General features: G+C 28.9%; 3 protein-coding genes across 5 annotated transcripts in view; 1 reads left to right on the top strand and 2 right to left on the bottom strand.

Moving 5' to 3' along the window:
- Positions 1-793: 793 nt before the first annotated feature.
- Positions 794-2,470, bottom strand: LOC130665200 (speckle-type POZ protein-like). The gene is made up of 2 exons (XM_057465505.1): positions 1,199-2,470; positions 794-1,127 (listed from the first exon to the last, which is right to left on the bottom strand). Exon 1 carries the CDS (start codon positions 2,228-2,230, stop codon positions 1,235-1,237), a length of 996 nt encoding a protein of 331 aa, XP_057321488.1. The 5' UTR covers positions 2,231-2,470; the 3' UTR covers positions 794-1,127; positions 1,199-1,234.
- A 7,608-nt stretch (positions 2,471-10,078) lies between these two features.
- On the bottom strand, positions 10,079-11,902 carry LOC130665184 (speckle-type POZ protein-like A). Of its 3 annotated transcripts, none has more exons than XR_008989520.1 (3): positions 10,461-11,902; positions 10,246-10,375; positions 10,079-10,174 (listed from the first exon to the last, which is right to left on the bottom strand). XR_008989520.1 is itself a non-coding variant. In XM_057465484.1 (3 exons), coding segments are annotated over exons 1-3 (924 nt in total). In that variant the 5' UTR covers positions 11,277-11,902; the 3' UTR covers positions 10,079-10,173. The 3 variants fall into 3 exon arrangements, 2 of the variants coding, with proteins under 2 accessions (XP_057321467.1, XP_057321466.1); XM_057465484.1 differs by having other exon boundaries at positions 10,484-11,902; XM_057465483.1 differs by having other exon boundaries at positions 10,246-11,902.
- Positions 11,903-15,596: 3,694 nt separating this feature from the next.
- The window catches only part of LOC130664951 (NPC intracellular cholesterol transporter 2-like), a 30,221-nt gene continuing 23,722 nt past the window's right edge, over positions 15,597-22,095 (top strand). Inside the window, exon 1 of the mRNA XM_057465152.1 lies at positions 15,597-15,771. Within this exon, the coding sequence (XP_057321135.1) occupies positions 15,648-15,771 (124 nt within the window). The 5' untranslated portion in view covers positions 15,597-15,647. The remainder of the gene's footprint in view (positions 15,772-22,095) is intronic.

Raw genomic sequence — 22,095 nt, forward strand, 5'->3', positions numbered from 1 at the left:
GTTGGTTTAAGAAATCTGACTCCTTACGTAGAGAAGTTAAATTTCATAGAATAAAATATTCAATATACATGAATGAAGAAATTCAAAATATTAATTCAAAAAACAATTTACTTTCTTTAAATATTTTTTCTTTTTGAACTAAAATCATATATTTTTAACTTAAAACTTTAACCCATTTGGGTCGAAAACATAACTTTTTGAATCAAAATAATCAAAATTAAGAGAAAATTTTCTTCAACCAAGATTTATTCCATTTTCCTAAATATTCTCTTGACTCAAGATAATTCTCTTTGAACCAAGATAACCTTTCGATCAGTGCGGTATTGGTTTCTAGTTTTTATAATAACTGTAAGGATTAGAAATAAACAACCTCATACAGGGTAAATGAGGTAAAAGTAACGTTGTGGCCATTTGAGACCCAGTTTTGGACACTAAAACTGTAAATAAAATAACTTGTAAAATACGCATTGACTAATTTTACAAATATGTAACTATTACAAGTTTTATTTGTTATTTATATATATTTTATTTGTTTTTTTATACTTTTTCATTGATTAAAATAAAGTATTAAATGTCCAAAAATGGAGCAGTAGCCACAAATGGTACTTCTATCCTATAAGCGTGCGTATTAGTTATTAAAATGTTTCAAATTTTATTTATGTATAGAAATCAAACCTACTTTTCGTTTTTATTATATTATTTATTTATAAAGTAACTGAAATATTATAATTACAATAGCAATAGTATAAAAAACAATTTGTACATAAAAATATAATGGAAGATGAATCAAATTTCTTAATTAATTATTCACTTTTAAATTACTTTGATTCAGTTTTGCTGTGTACATATACAGACAGACCTTTACGAAAAAAGTTAAATGTGACATTTTCAAAAATTTAATTTATATAAATTGATCAATTGGCAACTAGACGCATGAGGAACTTTCTCTTAATTTATAGGCCACTTACTATTTTGATTAATAGACAAACATAAATTACTCTTAATAATAATTAGATAACATGTCAATGTACTTAAATAATAAAATTAGTTTTAAAATTATGAAATACTGTTAAGCACCAAGTTATTGCACGTAGTTCCAATTCTGGATATTTAAATTATTATCAAATCTGAAAATATAAAAAATTAGTAAATTAATATAAGTAGAGTTTATTAAAAAAATAATTAAATAAGAACATACCACTTTGCAATTGGATCAGGAATACTAGCTCTTTCATCATTTTTTGGAAATGAATCTTTTCGTCAGTTTCAATGCTAGAGAAAGGTGTGATTTCTCGAATTCTTCAAAATCCGGATTATCAATGACATTTTTTATATTTAAAACCAAAAAATTAGTTGTAAATTCTAACAGATGAGTGGCGTTATACAAATCAGCTAAAGCCATTAAATAAAATGCATTCTCGAGAGTCAAAATTTTACCAAGCGATGCCTGACAAATATTTTTAAGTGATCGTAGTTGATATTTGTCCGCAGCTTTTAATAAATCAACATTAATTTCATCCAGACCAGTTACTTTATCGGTGTAAATGTACTCAAGGACTTTTTCGAATACCCTTGGAGTAATGTCTGGTATTGATATTGATATTTTACTTTCTTTCTTCTCAATCATATCATGAGAAAACATTGCGGCAAAAACAGGACTTCGCGCCATCAGAATGCTTTTGTGAGCTTCAAAATTAGTACCGCCCACATTTATAACAACATCGCTGCCGATTCCAGAGTTATAAAGCTCTGTGAAGTCATGAGCCATTGGACGTTTTGGAATATTTAATTCAAATTTTGTGGAAATTGTAATAGGGCTGCCATACACAGTAAGATCAATACCCACTGTCAAAGTATCTCCAGGTAGATTTCGATTTTTTTTGTCCAGTAAATTTTGTTTTCCTAAAGAATAACACTTTCTTTCTCCTTTACTGAAAAGTTCTTGATACTTTGTGATATAAACTTTTTCTTTCTTACTATCCAAAAGAAAAAATGAAAATTTTGTTTTCAAATCGTGATGATCACTTTTTAAACACAAGTAAAAGTCTACATATTCTGTAGAATCAAAGATTGATTTAAGACACCATCTGTCTTTGACTTTAGATCTTGATGAGAATTCGGAAGAATTAAAAGTAAAATCAGTTTGACTAGTGATGATAAAATCAATTTGATCAATCTTCCATTTGTAAACGATATTATTTTCACTTATCGTAGTATAACCTCTTTCCATTTTAAATAATCTTTTAACCCTCAACACAATAAATATTTAAAAATTTTCAAATCACTTATTTTTATTGCGAACTACGTTATCAAATAAGAATTTTTAAATTATTTTATTATGCTTATTAGTAGAACAGTTTATTTAATAATAAATGTAAAACGATGTAATGACGACTGTTGTCCGGCTTGAACTGACTAAGACTGAGGTAGAGAATACCGTCAGCGAAGGGCTCATGAGAAACCACGTGTATAAAGTGGTCCCAGTAAGAAAATACACCTCAGAAATTGCCCCCTCCACCGAACATTTATGAACAGCGCATGCGCATAGAGAAGTGGGAGAACATTTAACACATAAAACATCCAGAGTGGGAGTAAAATGATGATATTTTTTTTCATCCTATGCCACGTCACGTAATAAATTTTTTACCATTAGATGGTATCGATAACTTTAAATACTTTTTAAATTCAACCGTAACAAGAAGTAAACATGCGCATTAAATATAAAAGACTTGTAATAATTATTGAAGATATTTAAAATAATAAAATAATTATTGGTTTTTAAGTAATCCCACGCGGTTTTCATGATACGGTTTGAACACTGTATTAAAAGAGCATAAACGTAGTCGATAACAAGTAGTTTTACCGTATTTATACGGTATGTTTGTGAAATTTAATTACGGTATTCCTACAGAGCTTATACTGCGCTTATACGGCATTAGTACCGTATTAATACGTTATTTTTACCGTAAAAATACGGCATTTGTGCTGTAATAATACTGCATTTCTACCGTAATAATATAACATTGTTACCGTAATAATTCGGTATTTCTACTGAATTTATACGGCATTTCTACCGAGTTCACACAGCAATTCTACTGATTTAATAAGATGTTTATACGGAATTTATCAAGTACAGGGTAAAAAAAATAATGTATAATTATTAATGATAAATGGCTCTATTTAATTATTTAAATATATATATATATATATATATATATATATATATATATATATATATATATATATATATATATATATATATATATATATATTAGACTGGGCCAAAAAAATCGACTATTTTTTTTTTTTAACGATACTGTGAAAATATTATTTGGCATGACAAAAAAAAATTATTGTGAAAATTTGAGCCCTTAATTTTGATATTAAGAGGTGTATCATCGCAATTTTTTATTTTTTTTTAATGAGCGGGTTTTTGTCTCATAACTCTCAAACCATCGAGATAAACAAAATCGACTTGGATACATTTTTTGAAGGAAATTTAATGCTCTACAAAAAAGATCTGATTGAAATTTTTCCTCAGATGAACCGTTTCCTTATAATCATGCTTTGAACATTGGCATGATTTTAAAATTTGATTGTTCAACTTTGGAATTTTGTAATTCATGTAAAAATAAGTTTCTGGGAAAAGACAATGAATATTCTTGAAGGAAATTGAATGCTCTACAAAAAAAGTCTCCTAACAATTTTCGCTAAATTCACTCCTTCAAAAGTTATTCAAGGTTGAAGTTATGTAAAACGACTTCAATAATCTTGAATAACTTTTGAAGGAGTGAATTTAGCGAAAATTGTTAAGAGACTTTTTTTGTAGAGCATTCAATTTCCTTCAAAATCATTCATTGGCTTTTTCTGGAAACTTATTTTTACATGAATTACAAAATTCCAAAGTTGAACAATCAAATTTTAAAATTATACCAACGTTCAAAGCATGATTATAAGGAAACGGTTCATCTGACGAAAAATTTCAATCAGACCTTTTTTGTAGAGCATCAAATTTCCTTTAAACAATGTATATGAGTCGATTTCGTTTATCTCGATGGATTGAGAGTTATGAGACAAAAACCCGCTCATTAAAAAAAAATAAAAAATTTCGATGATACACCTCTTAATATCAAAATTAAGGGCTCAAATTTTCACAATAATTTTTTTTTGTCATCCCAAATAATATTTACACAGTATCGTTAAAAAAAAAAAATAGTCGATTTTTTTGGCCCAGTCTAATATATATATATATATATATATATATATATATATATATATATATATATATATATATATATATATATATATATATATATATATTTATATATTTATATATTACTGTACAATGTATTATGTCATTCGTATATTTTCAACCATACGGTAGAGATTCTATAGACTTGTGATTAAAATATTTGATTTTTAAAGTTCAAGTTCAAATTCAGAGATTAAAGTATTTAAGGAAACATTGATCATAAATATTTTTATCTTTATGTAATATAGGATGTACTATATTACCATCAAAAAGGTACCTATCACTTGGTCAAATAACGGAGGAGTACCCGAGCCTGAATAGTCACAAGTTTGGAATATAAAACTTCTGAAATAAGTTTCTTACCAGAGACACTACAAGTCGTAGGCGCTGTCAAGTGGCGAGCACCGAACTATTCTTGCTGCTGTTGCCTAGCACCAGTGACTTCCCTCATCTCCTTATATATCTTTTCTCCCAAGAAATTTTTCTCTCGGTTTGAGCAACTTTTTTTTCTTGGTTGGAGCATACGTAAATTCTTGCGTTAAACAAATAGTAATTATTCCAAGAAATTTTATTTTTTTCCACCAAAAAAAGGCAATATTGCTACAATAACCTGGCATGGCTTTCTTCAATAAAATATCTCTTGTATTAAGAAATGAAAACTTTTAAAACAAGTGAAAATTTTTCGATTAAAGCATAAAAATATGTTAACTTGTGGAAAAAAAATTTTGATTCAATTTTGATTAAAAATTTCAGAATAATTATTTATTTGGTGTAAGAAAATTTTTATTTTCCGATTCGTTAAAAAAAATTGTCTTGTATCAAGAATATTTTTCTAGGTTCAAGTTAACTGTATTTTCTGTGTAGAGAAACTAAAATTTAAAAGACGCGTGTAGGTTTTCATAACGTACAAATAAAGAATTTTACGAGCTAAAAAAAACTTTTATGTCAAAATACCCAAACTACATAAACACTGCAGTGTTTAGACATGTTTAAATTGAACGTGTTTTATAATTTTTAATCATAAAATAATTCTAGTTATTAGTATTGATTCTCATTGTATTTCAAAATTAACTAATGTTCTTGCAAATTATTACTACATAGAAAAAATAGTTAACTCGAATCATGAAAAAAATTCCTGATTCAAGAAATTTTGTTTCAACGATTCGGAAAACCAAAATTTTCTTGCGCCAAGTAAATAATTATCTTGAAATTTTGATCTTGAATCAAAATTTTTTTTCCTCAAGTCAACATATTTTTATGTTTAAATTGAAAAATTTTTACTAGTTTCAAGAGTTTTTATTTTTTAATACGAAAGAAATTTTTTTTTTAAAGTGAAAATGAACTGTATTTTTTTATTGAACAATTGAAAGCAGAACATAGTGAAGAGATGAATCATTTAAGAATGCAAATAGTAGTAAAACATATTGTATCTGTTATAGAATCTGAAGATTGCTTGTTAATGAAACTGAAAGATATGAAAAGTATTTTTCAGCTTCTAAGAGTAAGACGGCATAATCACCGTATAAAAGTGGCATAACCACCATATTTATGCGGCATAAACATCGTATAAATACGGTGCGAACATTGTATGAATACCGTGTAACCACTGTTTAAATGAGGTATAGCAACCGTATAAATACGGTACAACCGACGTTTAAGTACAGCATAAAAACCATATAAATGGAGCTTAATCATCGTATAAATACAGTATAGCGAGAGCGTAAATACGGTATAACCACAGTATAAATACGGTATAGTCCCTATATAAATTTGGTATCAACACAATATATTTGCGGTATTAATACGGTAATAAAATTTCACAAATATACCACATTTATACCGTGGGTATACCGTAATAATGCTTATACCCAAAAAATAATAGGCAAATACCGTAGAAATACCGTTATGGCAATTCCGCGAGGGAATAGAAAAGTTATTGAGCATCAATTTGTTGTATGTAATTCCATTACTCATTGTTAGTTTATCTGAAAGTAAAAAAAATATAATAAGTAAATTGAAATAATGTTGAGTAAAATATTTGAGTAGACCCTGATTAAAAAAGTTCATTGAAAAGTATTGTAAAAGATGAAAATTGAATCCTTTTGAATACTTTCTATAGCCCAAGGTTTTCATTTGGACATAAAATTAATACTGCTTGATCAAATGATCTGAAATTTTCAAGAAAGTTGAGGGCCAACAAGCTCTTTCGATTGCCACCTCAACCATCCAAATCGATTCATTATAGTTAAAAAGTTACAAAGAGTTTACACACACACACACACACACACACACACACACACACACACACACACACACACACACACACACACACACACACACACACACACACACACACACACACACACACACACACACACACACACACACACACACACACACACACACACACACACACACACACACACACACACACACACATATATATATATATATATATATATATATATATATATATATATATATACATACATACATACACTCGGACATCATTCTGAAAATAGTCAAAATAGCTTCATAGGACCTCAAAACGTCGACATCTGATGGAAACTCGACTTTCGAAAATCGGGGTGAAAACAATAGCGGGAAGTTAAAAATGTTAATTATAATGGCTTTGCTAAGAAATCAGTCAATGGTTATAGAAAATGGATACAATTACTTTTCATTAATTTTTTTTTTGTATATGCATCTTGAATGACATAAAATTCAAGAAAACATATTAACAATATGGAAAAAAAAGTATTATTATACTAATTTAACTGTTCGTCTATTGGTACACCAAAATGAACTCGTGTCCAGTACCGGAACAGTCAGTCATATTAATGTTATTAATATTAATGTTATTAATATGACTGGCTGTTCCAATACTGGACACGAGTTCATTTTGGTGTACCAATAGATGAACAGTTAAATTAGTATAATAATACTTTTTTTTCATATTGTTAATATGTTTTCTTGAATTTTATGTCATTCAAGATGTATATACAAAAAAAAAAAATTAATGAAAAGTAATTCTATACATTTTCTATAACCATTGACTGATTTCTTAGCAAAACCATTATAATTAACATTTTTAACTTCCCGCTATGAAAATTGACGATTTTCGAAAAATTGGGAAGTTATTGGTTTCACCCCGGTTTTCGAAAGTCGAGTTTCCATCAGATGTCGACGTTTTGAGGCCCTATGAAGCTATTTTGACTATTTTCAGAATGATGTCCGAGTGTATGTATGTATGTGTGTATGTATGTATGTATGTATGTATGTATGTATGTATGTGTGTGTGTGTGTGTGTGTGTGTGTGTGTGTGTGTGTGTGTGTGTGTGTGTGTGTGTGTGTGTGTGTGTGTGTGTGTGTGTGTGTGTGTGTGTGTGTGTAAACTCTTTGTAACTTTTTAACTAATGAATCGATTTGGATGGTTGAGGTGGCAATCGAAAGAGCTTGTTGGCCCTCAACTTTCTTGGAAATTTTTAGATCATTTGATCAAGCAGACTCTAAAATATTGGCGAATTACGAAAAAAGAAAAATTTTTTTTTTTTTAGTTTTTTAGTGATTTCTCAAAAACGACTCAAACGATCGACTTAAAAATCTAATCAGCTCTAGAACTTTATAAGCCGCGTCGAATGCCACCACCATCTCAATCGGTTAATTTGTTCAACGGTTTTTTTCGATAATCTTTGAAGTGAATCATCCGATCGATTTCAAAATTTAATCAGCTCTAGAATTTAAGAAAACGCGCCGATTGCCACCTCAAACGTCAAAATCGGTTGATTTGTTCAAAGAATATCGGCGCTGAAAAGTTAAAAAATAACATTTTATGTTATTTTTTCCGGATAAAACAAAATATAATGTGCTAAAATGTGTCTGAAATCATACCAACTATTTCTGTTTATAGTCTCTTTCGATCATCAGATAATGTCATATAACTTGTTCCTTAGTTTTAAACATATTGTCAGCAAAAAATTGAAAAACCCAGTCTTTAATGTTTTTCTCGGATATTCCATATATTATTGCTCTGACCTAAGTCAAAACTCATTCAAATCTTGATTTTGATCCCTGACATTGATTTCTGCCTCAACACATTTATTTGAGAGAACATAATCGATAGTAAAAATTTAAAAGCCGCTTCTTCATTAATGATTTTTGATTCTTCAAACTCTAGCATAAAACGTAACTTGTTAGAGCTTGAAAAGCTCGAAAGAAATGATTCCATGTAATAGCATTTTCGAGCTCGAAAATATATTTACAGTGATGTTTTCAAGCTCCTTGAGCTCGAAAACAGCGGGAAGTTTTAGGGCTGGCCCGCAGGGTCAACCGACGCCTAGATTTTTTTATAAGTAATGTACATAAAGAAAAATTATATATCACATAATTATTAGGTTTAAAAGAAAAAAATATTTATTGGTTTTTTCTTATAAAACCAAAGTCATTAACATTTTTCGACTGATACTCTGGATTTTCTAAAAAGTTTAACGAAAAAAATTCAAAATAATGCTCAATTGTAATTACAAAAGTAATTTTGGAAAAATTATCCTATAACAAAGATAAAATTATTAAAAAGTAAGCCCATAGTAGACATTAGAAGTTCTTAAGTTATCCTTAAAATTGTTTTCTGTCTACTAAAATTGATTGTCCACTTAACAATACGGAATTCCCGATTGTATTATTGTCTCGACTATGGAGACAATATAATCGCCATAGTCTCGACTATTATAATTATCCTGTCTATCTCTCTTTAACTTTCTATAACTATCTAATTATCTGTCTACTCTTAAAATTTAAATAACTTATGACCCATAATTGACGATTCTTTGTTATAGAAAAGCATAAACAAAATTATTTACTAATGACTACTATGAAAATGCGGGTCATTCAATATAAATATTGCACTATGGTACAATTGTATGTAACTGTCATTACGATAATCCATATTCAAAACATGAAGGTATTCTGAAAACAAATTCAATGGTAAATTTCTACCTGAGCCCGAATGAGTGCCGCCAATAATGAACTTGGAATTAAAATGAATCACATCAAATTCAAAGGGATGGTAATCCCGCGACTGAACCTTCAAGTTCCAATGCAGGTAATGAAAGAAAATGTAGCTGAATGCTGGATTGTAAATATGACTTCGCACTTACCTGTTTTAGAATCTTCTTTGTAATCAGCAAGCTCGTTCTTAATTGATATTTAAAAAAAAAAAAAGTCGTCAATGGAGACTTAAATTTATAAGTAATTATTATAAATGAAACTTTAAACTTATGGTTACTTTCTATCGCTAATTATTATTTATTAACTTATACTACTTCCGTTGCAATTTCTATTTAAAATTTTACCAATAAAAGTTTTGAATATTTATTTAAAAGTGATGTTTGAAATAAAAATTTAATTATTCTTTTTTTCTATCTAATGATTCTACTTTTACTCTACTTATTTTGTCTTAAAATACTTAAAGACGAAAAAAAAAATTTTAAAAAACAATTGCAAAAATTCGAATTAAATAAATAAATAAATAATAGTGATTAAAATTATGAATAATTAAATATTAAAATAAATTGTGACAATTACACAAAATTAAAAATACAAAGTAATTTATTTTTGATATATACAATATTCGTATATTTAATATAAATAAATAAATCAAATTAATAATTACATTTTTAAATTACGACTTATGAACTACGAGTTCATTAAAAATAACTTATGTATTAAAAATTGATTTTTCATACCAAACTAGAGCTTTTATTTAACTTCCCGCTAAGAAAATTGTAAATTTTCACAAATTTAGGAAGTTATAACATGTTAATGTACCTAAATAATAAAATTAGTTTTAAAATTATGAAATACTGTTAAGCACCATGTTATTGCACGTAGTTCCAATTTTGGATATTTAAATTATTATCAAATCTGAAAATATAAAAAATTAGTAAATCAATATAAGTAAAGTTTATTAAAAAAACAATTAAATAAGAACATACCACTTTGCAATTGGATCAGGAATACCAGCTCTTTGAGCATTTTTCAAAATGAATCCTTTCATCAGTTTCAATGCTAGAGAAAGTTGTGATTTCTCTAATTCTTCAAAATCCAGATTATCAATGACATTTTCTATATTTAAAACCAAAAAATTAGTTGTAAATCTAAACAGATGAGTGGCGTTATACAAATCAGCTAAAGCCATAAAATAAACTACATTTTCGAGAGTCAAAATTTTACCAAGCGATTCCTGACAAATATTTTTAAGTGATCGTAGTTGATATTTGTCCGCAGCTTTTAATAAATCAACATTAATTTCATCCAGACCAGTTACTTTATCGGTGTAAATGTACTCAAGGACTTTTTCGAATACCCTTGGAGTAATGTCTGGTATTGATATTGATATTTTACTTTCTTTCTTCTCAATCATATCATGAGAAAACATTGCGGCAAAAACAGGACTTCGCGCCATCAGAATGCTTTTGTGAGCTTCAAAATTAGTATCGCCCACATTTATAACAACATCGCTGCCGATTCCAGAGTTATAAATCTCTGTGAAGTCATGAGCCATTGGACGTTTTGGAATATTTAATTCAAATTTTGTGGAAATTGTAATAGGGCTGCCATACACAGTAAGATCAATACCCACTGTCAAAGTATCTCCAGGTAAATTTCGATTTTTTTTGTCCAGTAAATTTTGTTTTCCTAAAGAATAACACTTTCTTTCTCCTTTACTGAAAAGTTCTTGATACTTTGCGATATAAACTTTTTCTTTCTTACTATCCAAAAGAAAAAATGAAAATTTTGTTTTCAAATCGTGATGATCACTTTTTAAACACAAGTAAAAGTCTACATATTCTGTAGAATCAAAGATTGATTTAAGACACCATCTGTCTTTGACTTTAGATCTTGATGAGAATTCAGAAGAATTAAAAGTCAAATCAGTTTGACTAGTGATGATAAAATCAATTTGATCAATCTTCCATTTGAAAACGATATTATTTTCACTTATCGTAGTATAACCTCTTTCCATTTTAAATAATCTTTTAACCCTCAACACAATAAATATTTAAAAATTTTCAAATCACTTATTTTTATTGCGAACTACGTTATCAAATAAGAATTTTTTAATTATTTTATTATGCTTATTAGTAGAACAGTTTATTTAATAATAAATAATAAATGTAAAACGATGTAATGACGACTGTTGTCCGGCTTGAACTGACTAAGACTGAAGTAGAGAATACCGTTAGTGAAGCGCTCATAAGAAACTTCGTGTATAAAGTGGTTCCAGTAAGAGAATACACCTCGGAAATTGCCCCCACCACCGAACATTTATGAACAGCGCATGCGCACAGAAAAGTGGGAGAACATTTACGGTGCTGCTATTGGCACCATCCACGGAAGAAATCCGTGTCTCTAAGCGGCAATACGGAAATAGTTAGAAATACGGATAAAATTTCCGTGGATGTAATGGAGATACGGATGCATTTTCCTTCAATCGGAAAATTTCCGTGACTTTAAAAATATCCCTAGATATTTCCGTAAATAAATCCGTGCTGCTTTTGGCACCTTCCACGGAAGGAATCCGTGTCTCTAAACGGCAATAGTTAGAAATACGGATAAAATTTCCGTGGATGTAATAGAGATACGGATAAAATTCCCGTGGATGTAATGGAGTTACGGATGCATTTTTCTTCAATAAGAAAATTTCTGTGACTTTAAAAATGTTCTTAGATATTTCTGTAAATACATTCAAGGCAAAGATCATTCTTGAACATAAGAAACATTTGTACTTATAATAAGAGATATTGATAAAAAGTAACAATTAACAGATGTAAATTTTTCGAGACTGTATTTGATCAGCGTTCCGCAAGTTAACAAAGTATATGTGCTGGAATATATTCTAGGGATATAGTCCATTGTATATATTTTTTACGTGCGGGATCTCGATTAATTAAGTAGCCCAGTAATTAGTCGTATTCTAGTTTTTACTGTTTTAAAGTTTTTTTTTTATATAATAACAATTAAATTTTGAAGAAAAGTCAATAATTTTCACTACAATATCCACTATGAATATGAAAATGATAAGTTAATAATTACTTACAATCGACTAAACAAAATTTCGGAAACTTGGAGTAATTATTTATGATATAATTTAATCGACTTTTAAAGACTCCAGGAAAAAATTTTATTGAAGCCAAATAAATAAGCTAATTGACCTATGCATTGGTTCAATTGAAAAAAATTTCGTGTTACCGTGGACTTAAAAAAAATTTTGGAAAACGCTGTCTACCGTTGTTTTATACGATTGCTTAGCAAACTTTATGAAAAGGCTGAAAACTAGAAATTTAAAGCTGTAAAGTGCTTTTTAACCATGTCGATAAGCCTATTTATCAGATAAGGGTATAGCTCTTTGGAAAATACTAAAAATGATTTCTATAACTTTTTGTACCCTTAATTTTTTAGAGTACTGTAATAAACAGCCTCGAATTAGTTAGCTTTCCAGGAATAAAAATCATATTCGAGCATATTTGATCTTATATGAATAGACATTATGATCAAACATCAGTTTTGGCTGCACTTGAACAGAATGGATTATAGATGAACAGATGTGTTTATTAGGGTGGCCCAAAAAAACCGGCTATTTTTTTTTTCGAGTCTCTTATGAAAATTTGTTGGTTTAAGATGTTTTAAGACGCCTCTCCGAAAATCAGCTCGATAAAAAATATTCAAGAGGTCGCTCACGAATTTTGAAAATTTCAAAAATGATTGGAATTCAGATTTTTTGTTTCTAAATTTTTTCTTCCTCGTGGCAGCAATATTATATATTCGAAAATGATGACTATGCTGAAAATTTCAGCCCAATATTCAAATATTTAAACGGCGCTCGAGAATTTTGAATATTAACTGATAATATGTAAGATATACTTTGAATTAGTTTTTGTATTTTTTTATAACTCAAATATTGTCATTTCACTGAAATATAACTTTTGCATAACCGAAAATACACAGGACAGTTTCGAACAATAAAATTGGGTAAGTTTTGAATAAGCAAAAAAACCTAAAAATTGAATTAAAAAATAAAAAAGTAAGTAAATAACTTATTATTTCTATTTCTCGAGTTGTATTTTTATTCATTATGATACAAATTAATAGTGAAAAAATTGAGAAGCTTTATTATTAATATTCAAGGGTCGCTCGAAAACGTCTAAGAGATAGTACTCGGAAACATTCAAAATTCTTGAGCGACGTTTAAATATTTTAACGTTCGGCTAAAATTTTCAGCGTAGTCATGATTTCATAAAAGTAAACTATAGCTGCCACGAGAAAGAAGAAATTTAGAACAAAAAAATCCGAATTTCGATCATTTTTGATATTTTCAAAATTCGTGAGGGACCTCTTAAACATTTTTTGTTGAGCTGATTTTTGGAGAAGCCTGTTAAAATATCTTAAACCAACAAATTTTCATAAGAGACTCGAAAAAAAAAAAATTAGTCGGTTTTTTTGGGCCACCCTAGTGTTTATGTATGATTAGATACAAAAAAATAAGCTAGGTCCGTTACTAAAGTCGTTTTGACTCAACTTCAATCTTTAATAACTTTCGAAGGAGTGAATTTAGCGAAAAATGTTTGGCGAACTTTTTTGTAGAGCATTAAATTTCCTTCAAGAATATATATTATGACTAGAAAAAATTTTAATATTACCAGTAGTTACAAAAATCCAAAATAGAAACAAAGAATTTGAAAAACAAATCAATGTTTAAGGCACAGTTACAAGGAAACGGCTTGTTTTGAGTGAATTTACTAAGAGAGATTTTTTGTAGGGAATTCAATTACCTTTAAGAACATACTATATAATATATTTATTTTATTTTCTTTATTTCAATGTATAGAATACAGGAGTATCTTTTTACATTTTTGCCTTCAAATCGCAAACTGTTTTCTTATTGTGCGGCTGTGGCCCGACTTGTGCTTATACTGTACTGCATCATTACGGTGATGCCCTACAAGCTCCCTCGTGCAATGGAGGTGCAGTGGCTAAGAAAACCACAGAGAAAACCTAGCCAGTACAGTTTCGGTTTGGGTGAAGCTCCAGTGATCGATAAAATTCCCATTTTACCGACCACTGGATCTTCATCCCGCGCCTAACGATCAGAGACCTTCGTTCGAACCCGACGCGTGGCTAAACGGTCACCCAGCCAAGTAGTGATCATGCTCGATGTCACTTAACCCTTTAGAGTCTGACCTTGAAACCCCACTCTTCGAACTGGCGGAGCCCGATAGAATTAGAAAGAGCGCGAAGCAAATGTGACAGGGCCGTATTATAAGAGAAAAAATTTCACCTAAGCGGGAATTAAAAATTATTTTATTTTTTATTTTTTATTTATTAAATAATAACTATCAAAGGACTTAAATTCAAAGTAAGAACAACATTTGGTTTCATTATAAATATAGTTAAGTAATATTGCAATTACATAGCAATGTATAAAATTTTTTTAATTTTTCTAACCTTACTTTCGGAGACTATTTCCTCACGTCAACAATACTAACTACGGCACTGTCGATGAACGCAGCGCGAGATTCAAACGAGCGGAAGGGTACTCACAGGCACACTACTACTCTCACATGTCACTCATACATGCTCACGGGACTCTACGATTTGCGCTCTCCCCACTAGTCTCACACGGAGACGTTTCGAGATCCTCTGACTCTAAAGGGTTAACTTCGGTGATCGCCCGAGCCACGCGCGTGCCGAACGGCTGCCTCAGCCGTCTTACTATATAATATATAATTTCTGTCAAAAAACTAAGAGTCGTAACGATACACCTCTTAATATCAATATTAAGAGCTCAATCTTGCACAATAATTTTTTTTGGTCATCAGGAATGATATTTTCACAGTATCGAAAAAAAAAATAGTCGATTTTTTTTGCCCAGTCTAATATATATAGTTATATATATATATTAGGGTGTGTCAAAAAAAAATGATTTTTTTTTTCTTTAGGTCTCATAGTCTCAAAAGTTTCTTTGGGACCTAAAAAAAATCCTCCTAAAAAATCAGCTCAATATCTCGAAAATTGAGCTGGCGGTTTACAAATTCATTTTCCTATTTAAAATACACTGATAGAAGGATTTGTTTGTATTTAATAAATCAATTTATTAAAATCTTTTTCAGATATTTTTTTGGGTGAAAAAAATATTTTTTTACTATTAACAATATTCGTTAGTATTAACAAAATCTATTTTTTATGAGAACAAAATTTTTGTAACTATTAAGAAGCTTTAATATATTGAAAAAAATATTTATTTCCACCAAATAAGATTTGTTAATAGTTAAAAAATATTTTGTTGGTGGTCGGTGTTGATAGATGGCTATACTTAACGCGTAGTAAAAAAATATATATGCATATACATGATTTCCATACGATAAGTTGCTTATTATTTTATACTTTGTGGAAAACAATTAATAAAATGGAAGCTTTGCTACAATCGTGGGATTTAAAAGAGTTATACTCGATTTTTTGTGGTAAGTTGACAGTTATATATAAGGTATATTCAGTAGCATCAGTACTTAACCTATTCATTGTCTTGTCATCCTATTTTATTTTTTATATTCCGTTTCTAAAATTAACACTAAATTTATGAATTTACTTTTGTATTCCCACTCTAGTAAACCATATAACTGACTTTGAAATCCTTGGTGAATTCCTTACTAAAACTCGAGAAGAGACCCAAAAAGAAATAATCCCTAGTGTTTGTTTACGACTTCGTTTAAATAAAAAAATATAATGAATATGTAGGTTTCTTTTTTATTTTACAACTATTTATTTTTTTAAATTCAATTCATTATTCTCAAAAAATTATTTCAAATAATTTTATTATTGATAAATAATTTTATTTTATTTACAGATTTCCCATCACGAGAAGATTAATGTAAAACTTTTCTAAAAATAATAAGAGGAATTTTTGAATTATTAATAATCCAGTGTGTAAATACTAATAAATGATTTATTAAATATTAATAAATCATTTTTTATATGTTAATAAATCATTTGTTAAATAGTAATAAATATTCACGGAGAAAAATGTTGGTTCAAAACCTACTAATTTTTATTATGCTGTCGACGAAACTTGAAACAGTAAGGGAAGCATCCACAAAATTATTATGCTCTTATGAAAAATTATTATGCCGCATCACAATTATTATAATGTATGGAAGTAATTTTTATTAAATCTTATCGATAAGTGTCTCGCGCGTAGTAAGTATTATGATACAGCATAATAATTTTTCGTATGAGCATAATAATTTTGTGGATGCTTCCCTTACTGTTTCAAGTTTCGTCGACAGCATAATAAAAATTAGTAGGTTTTGAACCAACATTTTTCTCCGTGTTTGGTTAGCACAAAAAAATCGCTGCTAATAAATGATTTATTAACTGTTAATAAATATTTGTTAAGGACCTATCCTCTAATGAATTATTTATTAAATATTAACAAATCTTTTTAAATACAAAAAAATCCTTCTATCAGTGTACACGTAAAAAAAATTATTTTTCAGTATTTCGAAGAAAAATCAATGAAAAAAATTTTTTTTCCGATTTTGACTCTCATACCCTCATAGGAAATCTAATTCCCTACAAAAATGTCCCTGATAGTCATGCTCGTAACTATAATACAAAAAAAGTTACAAGCCTCCAAAATTCGAAAAAAAATAATTTTTTTTTATGTATAATTATTGTTTTTACTTTATTGTTATTTAATGGGTGGTATATTTTGTTTTCTGAATCTAATTCGCAATCTTTTATAGAAAATCTAATTTATTGACTGATTGACACAGGTAAAAAAAAAAAAGTTAATCGTCACGGTTTTAAATTATTTTACACCTTGAAAGCTCAATAATTTTCTTTTTCTTTCACTTTATGAGCATGCTAAAATAATAATTTCTTGCGGAAAAATAGATTTTCTGGAAACGATTGCAAATTAAAATTCGAAAAAAATATCACCAATTAAATAACTATAGCGTAAAAACAACAATTATAAGTAAAAAAAAAATCTTTTTTTTTTCGAACTTTGGAGGCTTGTAACTTTTTTTGTATTATAGTTACGAGCATGACTATCAGGGACATTTTTGTAGGAAATTAGATTTCCTATGAGGGTAAGAGAGTCAAAATTAGAAAAAAAATTTTTTTCATTAATTTTTCCTCGAAAAACTGAAAAATAATTTTTTTTACGTGTATTTTAAATGGGAAAATGAATTTGTTAACCGCCAGCTCAATTTTCGAGATATCGAGCTGATTTTTTAGGAGGATTTTTTTTAGGTCCCAAAGAAACTTTTGAGACTATGAGACCTAAAGAAAAAAAAATCATTTTTTTTTTGACACACCCTAATATATATATATTAGGGTGCTCCGTTTGAAACAAAGATTTTTTTTTTTTCGTTCCCCATCAAAAATCTTGTTTTACATGTAAAAACAAAAATTCAGTGAAATTTTGAGCTCTTAATAACAGTTTTAAGAACTGGAACAACGTCGTTGAAGTTTTCTCATGCTAAAAGCATGTAAATTTTGATTCTTTTCTTTTTATCGAATAAAACTCAGCCCCATATTCACGTATCTTATCGGTTCAAAGTTTTCTTGGAGGGGAATTGTATGCTCTTTGAAAAAGCCTGTATGTGCTTAGCAGTACCTTCAACTACAGCCCTCGTGGAAGCCTGGAAAGTCTAATTTCCTACGAAATTAGTGGTTTTTTGTTGTTAACTTGTAATCGGTTGACTTTTGGGAAAAACAGTACATGACATTTTTTGTAGGAAATTTAGTCTTCTACAAAAGAGTTCCTATAAGTCAAATCTCTAAAATTAATATTTGAAAAGATATATGAACTTTAACTAAGTAAAATTCAAAATTTTAGCTAAATGTCAATGTTCAATACTATAAAAAATGTATTCAGTTATTAACTGATGGTAAGTATCAATTAATGTATATTTATATAAAATATAAAATGCCCGTAATTATTCATTGAAATTGTTCTTCAGTACCAACCTCATTTGCAATTCTTTTCAAAAATTGAATGATTAAAACACAGATTTGAAGAATCTCGTTCGAATTTTCAATTTCCTTGGAACCTAACAGATGGATTATGTTCGAAAAAACATGTTTTATGAAATGGTTTTTAATTATAAAACCGTTAATCTTGATATTTAGCTAAAATTTGGAATTTCACTTAGTTAAAGTTCATTTATCTTTTTAAATATTGATTTTAGAGATTTGAATTGTAAGAACTTTTTTGTAGAAGACTAAATTTCCTACAAAAAATGCAATGTACTTTTTTTCCCAAAAGTCAACCGTTTACAAGTTAACAACAAAAAACCACTAATTTCGTAGGAAATTAGACTTTCAAGGCTTCGACGAGGGCTGTAGTTGAAGGTACTGCTAAGCACATACAGGCTTTTTCAAAGAGCATACAATTCTCTTCCAAGAAAACTTTGAACCGATAAGATACGTGAATATGGGGCTGAGTTTTATTCGATAAAAAGAAAAGAATCAAAATTTACAAAATTACTAAAATCCCTATATCACGTGAACGGAGAACTTAAGCTACTTAACTAAAAGGACCTTTTTTGTAGCGAATAAAATTTCCTAAAAAATCGTTATCTGGACTTTTTCTGTAAATTTCGTTATTTAGTTAATATTAACTAAAAACCCAAATTATTATTAAAAAAATTATTTTCAGAACCAATAAAGAAAAAACAATTAGAGTCCGAGTAAAACTATTAAGGAGACTTTTGAAGAGTATCAAATTACCTAAAAAATGCCGCAAACGGCGACCCGATAACTTAAAATGCGGCTGACTTATAGAGAATTAAAAAAAAAATCCCAACTTTCCCATGTATTTTAAATGGGAAAATTTCAAAATCAAATGTAAAGTACTTAGAATTAAAATTAAGAGCTAAAACTTTCAGAGAATTTTTTTTCAATGTCTACAACAATATTTTTCAGTGGGAGCGAAAAAAAAAAAATAGTCGTTCCAAACGGACCACCCTAATATATATATATATATATATTAGACCATGTCAAAATAATTTTTTTTTTTTCGATTAAACGTATCTTAAAAGTTTCTTCAATAAAAAAAAAAATTCTCCTCAAGTTTGAGCTCAATATCTCAAAAATTGAGCTGGCGCAAAGGGGGGTCTCCTTTACCATTTAAATAACATTGTAAAATTTTTTATTTTTTTATTTTTAAAATAACTGCACGAAGAAATTTTTTTTTTCAATTTTGCTCTCGACTATCTTATAGGAAATCTAATTCTCTACAAAATTGTCTATGTCCATTTTAATTCTAAACTCGACAGAAACGAAGTTACAGAGTGCCGAATAGGGGGAAAAAAATAATTAATGAATTAATAACAGAAAAAAATTGATTATTTTAACTTATCAATTAATTAACTCAATATACTTCATTATTCATCAAAAATTTTTGAATTCAACATTATTTCGAATTAATAACAAAACAAAATTTACAATAAAACAGAAATTAATTATACTCAATTTCTTTTTTAATTATAATTATAACTAATTCTGTTTTATTGTAAATTTTGTTTTGTTATTAATTCGAAATAATGTTGAATTCAAAAATTTTTGATGAATAATGAAGTATATTGAGTTAATTAATTGATAAGTTAAAATAATCAATTTTTTTTGTTATTAATTCATTAATTATTTTTTTCCCCCTATTCGGCCCTCTGTAACTTCGTTTCTGTCGAGTTTAGAATTAAAATGGACATAGACAATTTTGTAGAGAATTAAATTTCCGATACGATAGTCGCGAGCAAAATTAAAAAAAAAATTTATTCGTGCAGTTATTTTAAAAATAAAATAATAAAAAATTTTACAATGTTATTTAAATGGGAAAGGAGACCCCCCTTTGCGCCAGCTCAATTTTTGAGATATTGAGCTCAAACTTTAGGAGAATTTTTTTTTTTTATTGAAGAAACTTTTAATATACGTTTAATCGAAAAAAAAAAAAAAAAATTATTTTGACACGGTCTAATATATATATATATATATATATATATATATATATATATATATATATATATATATATATATATATATATATATATAAGCGAAATACCACTGACTAACACATCACAAGATCTCGACAACTATAGGTCTCATTGACTTGAAATTTGGCATACATATTCCTTTCTCAACGTAGACGCTCACTAAGAACGGATTTTATGAAACTCCTATTCAAATATTCCGTTTTAGCAATTTACCGAATCCTCTCTTCTCGTTGGCTACCAAACGCGCTTCTCTGATTGGCTAATATCGGATGGCGTAGCAATCGTTACCATAGTAATCGTTGTCATAGCAAAATAAAAATTGCTGACAAACTGAGAAATTCGATGGTGTAATTTTTAACTTCTCGCTAAGAAAATTGAAAATTTTCAAAAATTCGGGAACTTATTGGTTTCAGTCCGATTTCCGAAAATCGAATTTTTATCAGATCTTAACGTTTTGAGGTTCTAGGAAGCTATTCACTAATTTCACGATGATGTCCGAGTGTATGTATGTATGTACGTACGTACGTACGCATGTAAATTCCTGTATCTTTTGAACGGATGAACCGATTTGAACTTTAAGGTGTCATTCGACGCGGCTTGTCAATATCTTGAAGCTGTAAAAAAATTGAGCTTGATCGGTAGGGCTCGTTCAGAGATATTCCAAAAATAAAATTTTTTCAAAAATGTTTTTTTTGGATAACTTTTAATGTGCTCGATGGATTGATTCCAAAATGGACTGGGTGTTGTTATCCCGCTTAAATGTGACAATAAGTGTAGAGAATATAGTCAGTTAAGCGCTCATGAGAATCGTGAGCAACTGCGTATAATTTATCAGTGCTGTCAGATCGTGCGATATTTTTACCCCCTCCTGCCATTACACTCCAAGCTATTTCACCACGGGAAGGGGTAAAAATATCGCACGATCTGGCAGCACAATGCGTAATAATATTTTAAAATTTTGAACTTCTAGCGTCACTGATCTGAATAGTTACTATTCAGATCAGTGATCTGGCCGCACTGGTTACTTCACATTAACATTACAAACCAAAAATTTATATGCACACGCAGCGCTACTGAGCATTACGCTGCGTAACACCGAAAAACAAGGGCGTATTCAGAAACACACTCTGGAAGAGAAATATTCAACTCCTGCGTTTAGAAATATCCTCTAGTCGAACCAGAGGTGCGATTTAACATTACAAAGTTACTAATCACACCTGGATAGCTAATTTTTCACCTCCAGAGTGTATTTTTGAACACGCCCCAATTATTATATTGAGTTTGGTGTATTCGCTTTTTTAAATGTCAACGTAAAAGAAAAGAGACATAGAATAAAATGGGCACGTTAATTTTTAAAAAATTAATCTTTATATGATTTTGTTGTAGAAAATGATATTAAAAAAATAATACTTAACACTTTTAACTATACAAAATGTATGTAATAGTAAAAACGAAAATATTACTGACGGCTTTACTTTTGCACTTAAACTTAACAACTTTACACATGAGATTACGGCTTCTATTGTATTTATTATGAAAGCGGAGTGCTAGAGATTTTGATTAGTTCATCATCCCAGTATGAGTTTCATTTCAATCCTACCAGACTCAACTTACATTTACTTACCATATACCCTTGCTTTTAATTCGCAAGTGGGACTCAGCGCTCTGCCATTGGGACCTTATACTTACTGGGCAAACGGGATGCGATAATCATTAAAAAATTTGTTTTTTTATGGAAATTTAAAGTTCTTGAAATTTTTATTTAATTATTTAACAATATTTTGTTTA

This window comes from Microplitis mediator, chromosome 3 (assembly GCF_029852145.1).
Source record: "Microplitis mediator isolate UGA2020A chromosome 3, iyMicMedi2.1, whole genome shotgun sequence".
Lineage (NCBI taxonomy): Eukaryota > Metazoa > Arthropoda > Insecta > Hymenoptera > Braconidae > Microplitis > Microplitis mediator.